The 12,153-nt window shown below is 48.4% G+C and overlaps 1 protein-coding gene across 2 annotated transcripts in view; it reads left to right on the forward strand.

The window, feature by feature from the left end:
• Nucleotides 1-12,153, forward strand: part of LOC144116143 (deoxynucleotidyltransferase terminal-interacting protein 2) — a 136,832-nt gene that overhangs the window by 32,943 nt on the left and 91,736 nt on the right. For both annotated transcript variants that reach the window (XM_077650848.1, XM_077650847.1), the window contains exon 5: nucleotides 3,709-3,873. In XM_077650848.1, coding sequence (XP_077506974.1) covers nucleotides 3,709-3,873 — 165 coding nt within the window. The remainder of the gene's footprint in view (nucleotides 1-3,708; nucleotides 3,874-12,153) is intronic.

Genomic DNA, 12,153 nt, shown 5'->3' on the forward strand with positions numbered 1-12,153 from the left:
TGTTTTCTTGTTTGCACAGTACATTTAGCCGCGCGACTATGAGCGCTTATTTGCCCATCTTAGCATGAAGCTTCTTTTTCCTGCGAGCTTCTCGCGACTCATTGATTGATTTAACATAAAAATGCAGCCTTGTCAAAACATGAAACTTGAGAATGCTGACTGTGAGTGCTTCTGAGTGCTGGCTGCACCCTACACCACATGAAATCTGAGATTTTCCCAGCACCATAACATCTACTATGCTGTTACTGCACAGCTTTTCCTGACTAAAAAAAGTTATGAAAAGGTTTTCCAGCCTTCTCACCATCAAAAAAAGCACACGAGACGGGTAGAGCAACCCTCCTTTGTCACAAATTGCAGTAAACTCACTGCAAACTCTCTGGCTCCATGCATTGATTTTCGCCCATTCTTAGCTTGCAGTACACAGTACCACTGTAATCAGGTATGCGATGGCAGCTCCAGTATTCTGAAGGAACATCCAGTTTAGAAAAATCGTCCGGCACCGATGCTTCGTCAACTTCACAAGGGTCTTGGTCGTTCGCCAACACGCTACTCTCAGTGTCAATGCCCGGACACCTCGATTCCTTGTTAACGTCGGAAGCATTACTTTGTGGTCTTTTCGCTTCATTAGGATATGTACTTGTGCTTTTCCTCTTTCTAGGTGGTCTCTGTAGCGGTGTTTTCTTTGACAGATAGCTGGGCAGCAAAGTTGGCACCGCATCGGGTAAAAGTTCCGGCTTTCCACGCGGGATGCGGACTTCTTTGCCGTCAATGATGTGTATAAAGTCCCTCACAATGCATGATGGCTCGAAATGTAGCTCACACACACAGCAGTTTTCGTCCAAAACCTTATCTTTTCGATGAAGGTTGCGTTCCCACTGCTTCCGTCGGTTCTCATCCTTTGGCACAGCGAAGAGCGACGGCTGATCGCCTTTCGTCCACTGGTATCCCGTTTTGCACCCGGGAGCAAAACAATGCCGTTGACGCCGACGATTCGGCATGACCGTAGTCTTAACGCCGCGAACTCACAAAGAGGAAAAATGCACCGCACAAAAAGCAACAAACAGCTGCAGGCAGCTTGGCGGGACTGCTAGCCGCGCGCGCGGGCGCGCCGAGCCTACAGCCCACGCAACAACAGCGCCACCGCTTACATCCGGGACCTGTCGACACTCGCCGCCTCACTGCATCGCATGGAGCGCGCCGGCTCCTGAACCCACTATCCATATTCTAGAGCACTGTAGCTTTGATCAGTATCGGCTACGGATAGCAACGGCTACGGATAGCAACGGCTACAGTGCTGTATTTCGTTGGCGTTTTGTGGGGGCGCCACCTGCGTGCTACATTTATTCGTATTTTACGAATACGAAACCTCGAAACGAAATCCTCGAATCTAAGCCGACATAAGAGTTCTACATCTCGTTTTTTTGAAAAAACTATCGGCCTAGATTCGAATAAATACGGTACATCAAATGATCTATTCATGTCTGCCTCTTATAGTATGTTATCCCAATTCGTATTGATGGCAAGATAGTGAAAGTGAGCTAAACTTTCATCATCAATTCTCCTGTATGTGACCTGTCGATCTTCAGAATAAGGCCGCTTATTGTCTTGGAGGAGTAAAGTAAAAATAGGCATATGGTCACTTAATCCAAGTGTTAAAATGCCAGAAAAAATGTGTCTGCTTTTGTCATTCATGAAACAAGCATCTATCAAACTGCTAGAACTATCTGTGCGTCTTGTAGGAGATTCAATTAGATTCTCAGAAGAGACGAACGAGATAACAGGGATGCTATGCCGTGGTTGCAATTTTATGTTTGCTCTACGGCTTTACCCAGTAGCATTGTGTTATTTTGTGCGCTTGTTCAGTAGGATATTTTCTTTTTTTTTTTGCTTTTAATTGTGCACTCAGTGCAGGGGAGGGGGGGGGGGGGGGGGGAGGGGTCTCCGGCACCTTCCCGTGAATAAGACGGTAAGCCACAGGCGACATTTTAGGAACCGTCAGCAAACCCATATCGCATGAGTAATTTTTCTTCTAAAAAACCTGATCGGTCCCTGAAAAGGAACCGCACTGATGAAACTTTCACCAGTACCCGACCTGACTGTGACCACTTTCCTCACTTCTTGGTTATACACTCCCTGGTAGATAGCGACCCGTTGCTGCGATGTCTGTTTTCGTTATCGCTGGAAGCCTTGAGGAAATTATTGGAAAAAAGTATAAAGCAAACAAACTTTCATCTGGTGACCTTCTTATTGAAGTGTCCCAGAAAGACCACTCTGACATCCTTCTGAGGCAAAAGTAGTTTGCTCACCTCCTGGTGACCATCACCTGCCACCGGAATCTAAACACAGTGCAAGGTGTCATTTCTGAACGCGATCTGATCTGAGAAACAGAAACTGACCTCCTGGAAGGCTTCCGAGATCAAGTTGTCATTGCCCTTCGCTGCATCACCATAAGGCGAAACAGTGAAGAGGTGGTGGCACCCCATATCGTCCTAACATTTGAACGGTCCCGTCTTCCAGATGCTGTGAAAGCAGAGTTCATCCACTGCAAAGTCCGTCCATATATCCCCAACCCGAGAAGATGTTTCAGTTGTCAAAAGTACGGACCTGGATCAAAACCGTCGCGGAAAACTCACATGTGTGAAGTGTGGTGCCCATGTGCACCAAACTAATAACTGCAGCGCCACTTAAACAGAATGTCCCAACTGTCGCAGGCCACATGCCGTGTACTCGCGAACATGTCATACATTTCAAAATGAGAAGAAAATAATTCAAATCAAAGTCACAGAAAACAACATTCTCGGAAGCCCAAGAAGCTCTCGCTTCTCTCTGGAAGGTCCTACGCTTGACACAGCGTGCCGGGGGGCCGGGCGGCATCTCGTCACAGTGGCCGCGCAATGCAGCATCGCTGATGCGTGCCTATCTCGGCCCATCACCAAGCAGCTTCTGGTTGCACCAACATTGCATGTCCCAGAGGTCAAATTTCCACGCACCTCTGGGAAAACACAGACAAATGAGAGGGAGTCTTTCCCTCTTAACAAATCCCTATCTGCTTCCGCGTCTTCACCGGAAGCAATGGAGGTGACTCCGAGATCCTCAGCGTCGGAGGCGCTGAGGGAATAGTCCCACAAAGAGAGGCAGAGTCTCCTTGACAGCCTCAAACCAAAAAGACATCTTCCTGTCAAGCCGCCTGATAAACGTGGCGACATCTACATCTCCCACTAATCTTCACGTCCTCACTAAGAACAGTGGCTGTCGAGAGCATTATGCACTGGAACTACTGAGGTCTACTTAAGAACCTGGATGACATATATGAAATACTCGCCCAATATCAACCTCAACGAAACATTCTTTGCCTACAAGAAATGCACTTAAACTCAACATGTACAAACTTTCTAAAAAATATGTAGTATATCGGAAAGACAGGCAAGGTAGCGTGCACTCATCAGGTGGCGTTGCTATTGTGGCTAAGAATTCAGTTCCGTCTCAATGCCTTCCACTGGTTACTGATTTGGAGGCAGTGGCAATACGAGCCCTAACTTTTGGCTGAGTGATAACTGTATGTTCCTCAGCATGTTCCTCAGTGCGCATCTTGGCGTGTGCCAAGGTTTGCTCCACTGGCCAGACACTGCAGTTTGGTGACATTGTTTACTTGTGGTGATCTTGTGGGCACCTGTAGAGTTGAACCTTGTTTGTTTTTCCTTATTGCAGGAGGAGCGTGGGAAAACCAAGGGTCCTGGGTGGTTTGGCCTGCCTGCACCCGAGATGACAGAGGAACTGAAGCGTGACCTAGAGGTTCTTCGCATGCGGCACGTGTTGGACCCCAAGCGCTTCTACAAGAAAAACGACCTCAAGGACCTTCCAAAGTATTTCCAGGTATAGTTATACCCTTTAACCCTTTCATGTGCCATTTTCTTTCTGGAAAAGGTTTATGTTTACTTATATAATCCAGGCAAGGTCTACTTAAAAAAAAAATGAAAAATGAAAATTGCTTTTTGGGGAAAGGAAACGATCTCACATATGGGGGACACTTGAACTGTGCTGTAAGGGAAGGGATGAAGAAGGGAGTGAAAGAAGAAAGGTGTCGTAGTGGAGGGCTCCCGAATGGAAAGCAGCAACAGGTATTTTTTACAGGTAGTAGCTGTTACACTTAAACCTCGACGTAATGAGCTTAAATGGAACGAAATGCTCGATGTAACAAAGCATTCGGTTTTCATAACTTTTTGTCCATAGAACACCATGTATTTTTAGTTTTAGCATTACAAAGTAGATTTTGCTGCACTTTCAATCTAATCAAATTTCATCGTTGCTGGAAACGGACCTGAGGAAAAATTGTATTATGGTCGGTCGCAAGTGGTTGAGCAGAGCACGTACTATCGGGGACAAAAGTGGTATACTCCACGCAGCGGGAGCCAGAGCAACGGAACACTGCATCATAATGCCATCTACAGGCGGCATCTGGGATTGAGACAGCCAATGGGAGCCCTTTATTATTTGCAGGCATGTCGCTTGAGTCGTTTCAATGTTTTGTGCTTCAGCTCGCCAAAGTGTCGAACTGCGCCACAGCAGCAGCAATCTGGTGGCCCTCTTTTCATTTTGTCTTCTTTTTTTCCATGGTCATTCGAGATATGGCTTGAGAACCGGCACACGCACTGGACACAAAATGAAAAGAGGGCCACCAGATTGCTGCTGCTGTGGCACAGTTCGACACTTTGGCGAGCTGAAGCACAAAACATAGAAACGACTCAAGTGACATGCCTGCAAATAATAAAGGGCTCCCATTGGCTATCTCAATCCCAGATGCCGCCTGTAGATGGCGTTACAATACAGTGTTCCGTTGCTCTGGCTCCTGCTGCGTGGAGTATACCGTTTTTGTCCCCGATAGTACATAATATGGGAGCTGCCCCGCTTTCACAAACAAAGCGCAAGTACAACGGCGGTCATAGTGCTGAACACGCCGCCGGCTGCGCCATCTGAGGTAGTACAGGCAAGGCTGGCACAAGCATCTGCGCAGCCTTGGCAGCATGTCAGGCCAGCTCGAGCTGTGGGCTGGCCTGGCAGGCTGTGCCAACACTCGTGCCAGCCTTGCCCTTGCTACCCCAAACGGCGCATGCCAGATTTGGCAGCCGGGTGCCGCCCACTTTCACGTATGCACTCCTATACACTTTTTGTACATGCTTCACTCATACACTCCAGCCTGTGGCACAATCTTTCCTTGGGTTCATTCCAATTGAGTGCTGAAATTGCATTACATTGAAAGTCCGGGAAAATCAACTTCGTTCTGTTGCAGCTAATAATGCATCGTGTTCTATGGACATGAAGTTACAAAAAATGGTGTACCTCGTTACGGATGATGGTGAACAGTGCATCATCACGGACCCGAGCACCCACACTTAGCCGTGCGTGGCATCGCCGTGTCCGGGGAAAACGGGGTCCTGGTGGTTGAGCCGATGCCGAGCGTTTGAACCTTTAAAAGGGCCATGACAGCCTATTTTCATGCATACCGTGCTTATCGCCTTTAATTCCCAACAGGTTAAATTACAATTCCCCCATTTTCAGTTGATTCTGTGCGGTAAATATTCTTAACACGAATTTTTTTTCATTTCTTTTGCGAACTGCTTGCTGGTCTGGCAACCTCTGATCGCTGACGTCACGAGCGCATACGCACCACGTGTCGTCTGCTGCGAGCTGTTGAGGTGCTTGCATGCACACCGCAGACAGCAGTAGCTCGAAAACTTTTTCCTTTAGCCTAGCGAAATAAAATGCATTTTCCGTGTTCTCTTTTGGGAAGCCTTCAACTTAGTACGCGAGCTGAGTGATCCTTGGAAGAGCGGACTTCCTCGCGGCGCCCGCTTTCCGATTGTTGAGGAGACTGAAATCGATGAACCCCTGCTTTATTATTTACGCTTAGAAGCATGCTGTTTGCATGTTATGAGTGTGGTCTCTTTTGAGCAGTCAAGTGCTCCCGTATGTGAAAAGCAGCACATGCCGTGCATGCCTTAGCTGATGTGCGCCGTGAAAGCCCCGGCGTTTTGTAGCTAGCTACCAAGCTCTTGCCTGCTATTCATCGCTCGATAATTAAACTCAAATTATCTAAAGGTGCACTGCAGTAACCTTGAGGTATGAAAGGAGCAGAGAAAAGTTCCGAGTGCGACGACTTCCCCGCTGCATGTACGCGTTTGTAAGTCGAACATACATTTCCTTCGACTCGTAGAACCCTTTTGTAGGAACCAAGCCGCTTGCAAAACCCTACGTGACTCGAATGCTTTCACTGTCCGCACTGATGATTAGTTGCCGGCGTCTAAATGAGTGCTTCAAAATAATAGTACAGCATTTTGCTGTGCGTGCGCATTGTGCCCCAGGAGTGCGACGATTATGACAACTGCAGCCCCGCACTGAGGTTGTTTACGTGGCTGGGCGCAAACAGTACTGCTCGTTTGTGTGGCATAAAATGCCACGTGGGTTATCCTTATCTTAATTATTACGTACTCTTGCTCACAAATTGCACTTTTACTCACTTACACACCATGATAACACTGCAATAAGCACCGATGACGCTATATCGCCTGCTTGGGAAACGCTTCGCGTAGGATACCGGCGCTTTCCGCTAATTGTATCTGCTTTCTTTTATGTCACCAAAGTTTAATTTTCGATCTGTTTAGCTAAAAATGCGTTCGGACATTACTTGAGTTAATGAAAACAACCAGATTTGTTGTCCACAGTCGACGCCGACAGCTGCTGCCGGCTGCCTTCTGCACATGCTATGCAGACCGGGTCACATGTATATCAGCACTTCTCCTTATTGTACTCGCGTCCTGCGATGTAGGCAGTCGTCGCTTTGTGGGCACTGTAGCCAAAACTACACTCGACAGCTATTTGCAGCCGCTAAAACAAGTGAATTTGCTCTCCACAATCGCCAAAATCGCACACACGAATTCTGCGTACTCGCTAGGCCTCGTCACGAAAGGGGCCGGCGGTCCACCGTCAACCGAAATTCAAGAATATGGAGAAAGTTCCTCACTGAATAGTAACAAAGTGTGAAGATACGATATGTAGCCGCCTGTTTCGCTTTTTTCGATACGGATAAGGTACACAAGTGCAGTTTTTCCAGCGGGTGCCTCACTGGGCGTGAAGCTTTCGCTCGGCCACACAAGCCCAGGCGACGGCTGTGAGCGGCACCGTCGTGTGGTGTTTTCTGCCCGTGCCGCTTGCCTCGCCGATCGGTTCTATGCGCAGGCACCGAATGAAAGCACATCTTCGCACGCACATCGTGTATGTCGCCATGGATAGCGCGAGGTCCAATAAGTTTTAAAATTCTTAAGTTTATTCATGAATAGTGTCATACCAACTTGTCCCCTATCACTCTCTTCTGGTTCCCTCTAAGCTGACTCTTTAAAATTACTATGATACGTGATCTTTGATCGTGCTGGCGTCGTAGTCGGTCTAGCGTGACAGACCAGTGCGTCAGTGACGGCATTTGCGTACCGATCAGCTCACCGACCGTCGATCGCCGTCGCATCGACGTGTAGTGTGATCGGACCCTACCTATACCGAAGAAAAACTGCGTTACTGTTATTATCGCTTTTGCGGTACCAGTCATTCATATATGGGGGACGACTGCTACTTCGATCACCCGGGAGAGGGGGGAATGAGACCTCGCTGCGCATATTGCAGCAACGAGAGCAGACGACGTGGCTCCGTGCATGTGCTAGTGATGTCACGAGAGCTTTCAATATGGCGGTCTCTGCCAATGGGAGCAGTCTCCCGGTCTCAATTTCGATCGTATTTTTTTGGCAAATATAGCGCGTCCAGGGCAGCCAAATTTCGGAAATTGAATCATAAGCTCTTGCATTAGTTACTGAAGCAGAAAACTGCAACATGAAGAACGACCAAGTCATGCCCCTTTAAGGCCCCTCAGTGGAGGCAACACACCACTTTGGCCCCAGCTTCCTGTAGACGGCACCTCCGGACTGAGCCGACCAGGGAAAATCAGCAGTCATCTTTTCCTATCCTCCACTCCATCTTTCACTTTCCTATCTCTTTCTCACAACTCTCCTATCTCCTACTCACTTTTTGGTTTTTCCTTTTTTCTTTGCGGCGAGGGTTTACCTTGTGTGACCAACTGCCCCGAGTTGCGTCATATTTGGTTATAGTTAAGGTGTGCAGCTGGCGTGTGCAGGACTTGCTTTCAAGTTCCTGTCCCGTCCCCTTATTGGACTCCGTGGTGGGTGGCTGCCACCATGACCAAAAACTAAATTTTTTTTTGGCTGCCCTCCTTTCAAAACCGGATCTCTCAAAAGAGAGCGGAACAAGGCAGATAAATGTTTTCAGAAAAGTAACTTTCCTCAAATTCCATGTTGTCCATAGTGAAACAGAGGATAAAAAAGCAAGACTCATATCCCCGTTCCAAGTCTCAAAATGCTTGATGGATGCCTTGGGCATTGGTTATAAAGTGTCAAAAATGGCTAACGGCGATTTACTTCTCGAGCTGCGCGACAGCATACAACACACAAAACATGCAACCATTGTATTCATCGGGGACATCTCTGTCTCTGTCACTCCACACTGGTCCCTGAATACTGTGCGAGGCGTTGTCTCTGAAATTGATTTTCTCCACCTTTCTGAGAAAGAAATGCTTGAAGGGCTTACTGACCAAGATGTAATAAATGTACTCCGGGTCAAGATAAGGAAGGATAACAAGGAAATAGACACCAAACACATGATCCTGACCTTCAACACCAGCACATTGCCCGAAATCATTGAAGTGGGATACCTGAAAATCAATGTACGACCATATATACCCAACCCTCGCAGATGCTTCAATTACCAGAGGTTCGGCCACGGCTCGCAACGTTGCCGCGGTCAAAAAACTTGCGTGAAATGCGCCTCGAAGTATCACTCTTCTGATGGATGTGACTCTGCGCCACGATGCGCAAACTGTGAAGGAGACCATGGCGCATACTCCAGGGCGTGTCCGTCCTGTAAGAAAGAAAAAGAAATAATCACACTGAAAACAACTGAAAACATTTCTTTCAAAGAAGCAAAAAAGCGATGCGCTGAAAAAAACATATTCTCCTTCACTACAAAAACAAACTTCACCGACGTGGTGCGTGGGCGCGACACACCACACAAGGCTTCAATACCTGCCCAGGCCACGTGCAGTGAGCCTATGGTGGGGCCATTCACGCCCCCCGGTGGAGTAGCTAACGCTACTGCGCCAACCCCAAAGGAGGCCACGCTGACCCCCGGTTCGTGGGCCTCAAGACCTCTTCCCATAGGTCGAGGCCTAACTCAACGTGCCTTCAGCACGGTCTTCCAGCATCTGTGCACAGGCGATGGACACGACCCAAGGCAGCCTCGTGCCGTCCACGTCGGACGAACGGCGAAACTCCTTGGATCGATCAAAACAATTTAGGACCCGTGTCACGGGGCCAAATACTAGTTAACCTAGTTTTATCTTCAGAAACACACAACATTAAGATGGCTCTCATAATACACTGGAACTGCAGACGACTCGTAAATAACTATAATGACATAAAGGACATTCTAAACACAATTTCTCCTCTTGCTTTATGTGTACAGGAAACCAATTTAGGCCCCGCAGGGGGGCGCCTACAGCTTGCAGGTGTCGCGACGGTGAGTGGCGACACCGCGGGTTCTCGAGCATCCGCAGGGACATCCCCGCAAGGGGATGATGGTGAACAGTGCATCACCACGGACCCGAGCACCCACGCTTCGCCGTGCGTGGCATCGCCGTGTCCAGGGAAAAGGGATCCTGGTGGTTGAGCCGATGCCGAGCGTTTGGACCTTTAAGGCCCCTCGGCGGAAGCAACACACCACTTTGGCCCCAGCTTCACGTAGACGGCACCTCCGGCCTGACCCGACCGGGGGGAATCGGCAGTCGCCTTTTCCTATCCTCCTCTCCATCTTTCACTTTCCTATCTCTTTCTCACAACTCTCCTATCTCCTACTCACTTCTTAGTTTTTTTCACTTTTCATAGGCGGCGAGGGTTAACCTTGTGTGGCCAACCACCCTGAGTGGTGTCGTATTTGGTTATAGTTGAGGTGTACAGCTGGCGTGGGCAGGACTTGCGTTCAAGTTCCTGTCCCGTCCCCTTGTTGGACTCCATGGTGGGTGGCTGGCACCATGACTGAAAAACTTCATTTTTTATGGCTCCCCCCCTTTCAAAACCCGATCGCTCTCTCAAGAGAGGGCGGAACGAAGCAGCAGACTTTTTTTCAAAAAAGAAACCGACATTGACATTCACCAAGTTCTATGTTATCCACAGCGAAAGTAATGAAAAACAAGCACGAATAATTTCTCCGTTCCTTGTGTCTAAATGCCTAACAGATACCCTGGGCCCTGGCTACAAGGTGTCTAAAATGGCCAGCGGAGACTTATTGTTAGAACTCCTTGACAACATCCAGAACTCGAAAATCGCAAACATTGCATCCATCGGAGAAATCCCAGTTTCCATAACAGCGCACCGATCCCTAAACTCAGTCCGTGGTGTCATCTCTTAAAATGACTTCATACGCCTAACCGAAAAAGAATTGCTGGAAGGCCTGTCTGACCAAAATGTCACAGATGTGTACAGAATCAAAATCCGGAAAGACAACAAAGAAATAGAGACAAAACACTTGGTTCTAACATTCAATACAAGTACATTACCAGAAACCATCGATGTAGGATACTTAAAAGTAAATGTCAGGCACTATATTCCAAACCCACGAAGATGCTTCAACTGTCAAAAGTTTGGCCACGGCTCACAGAGCTGCCACGGCCGCAAAACGTGCGCAAAATGTGCTTCCAAGGATCACGTTTCTGAGGAATGTGACGCAGCCCTGCGCTGCGCTAACTGCGAAGGAGAACATGCTGCATACTCCAGGGCCTCTCCGTCCTGGAAGAAGGAAAAAGAGATTATCACGATAAAAACCAAGGAAAACATTTCATTTAGAGAAGCAAGAAGGCGATTTGCCGTTACCAACCAGTTCTCCTTCACAGCAAAATCCAGCTTTGCTGATGTGGTGCGCAGGGGCGGTGCACCACACAGCACCCCGGTGCCTGCCGAGGCCACTTCCATCGAGCCAATGGCAGGGCCATTCACGCCCCAGGCAGGGTCAGCGAAAGCTGCCCTGCCAGTGTCAAAGCAGGGAGCGCCGGTCCATGCGTCGGCATCCCGCAGGACTTCCCCCTACCGGGGGAGGACTGAAACCCACAAACCCGCGGCTTCCCCGCGGTCCTCCAGCGCCTCTCGTGAGGCGATGGATACAACTGCCACTCCGCCTGCTTTGCAGCGGCGGAACAGCTCTCTTGAACGAAAAAAAGACAGGCCCCTAATAACGGGCCCACTACCTAAGTAAATCTTCTTTCATTTCATTTCAAAAGCATAAACATGGCTTTTTTAATCCATTGGAATTGTAGAGGACTTATGCGGAATTACAGCGACATAACACATATTTTAGGGTCAATGTTACCCACAGCTTTATGTCTTCAGGAGACCAATCTTGGTCCACAACATGTCATCATCATCATCATCATCAGCCCTACTACACCCACTGCAGGGCAAAGGCCTCTCCCATGTCTCTCCAATTAACCCTATCCTTTGCCAGCTGCATCCACCCTTTGCCTGCAAACTTCTTAATCTCATCCGCCCATCTAACCTTCTGCCGCCCCCTGCTACGCTTACTTTCTCTTGGAACCCACTCCGTTACCCTTAAAGACCAGCGGTTATCTTGCCTTCGCATTACATGCCCTGCCCAAGCCCATTTCTTTCTCTTGATTTCGACTAGGATGTCATTAACCCGTGTTTGTTCCCTCACCCACTCTGCCCGCTTCCGATCTCTTAACGTTACACCTATCATTTTTCTTTCCATGGCTCGCTGCGTTGTCCTTAACTTAAGCTGAACTCTTTTCGTTAGCCTCCACGTTTCTGCCCCATAGGTGAGTACCGGTAAGATTATGCTGTTGTACACTTTCCTCTTGAGGGAAATTGGTAAACTGCCACTCATGATCTGCGAGAATTTGCCATATGCGCTCCACCCCATTCTTATCCTTCTAGTTATCTCCCTCTCATGATCCGGATCAGCTGTCACTACCTGCCCTAAGTAGACGTATTCCGGCACAATTTCTAGGCTCTCGCTGCCAATTGTGAA

Source organism: Amblyomma americanum, chromosome 1 (assembly GCF_052857255.1).
Source record: "Amblyomma americanum isolate KBUSLIRL-KWMA chromosome 1, ASM5285725v1, whole genome shotgun sequence".
In the NCBI taxonomy this organism is placed as follows: Eukaryota; Metazoa; Arthropoda; class Arachnida; order Ixodida; family Ixodidae; genus Amblyomma; species Amblyomma americanum.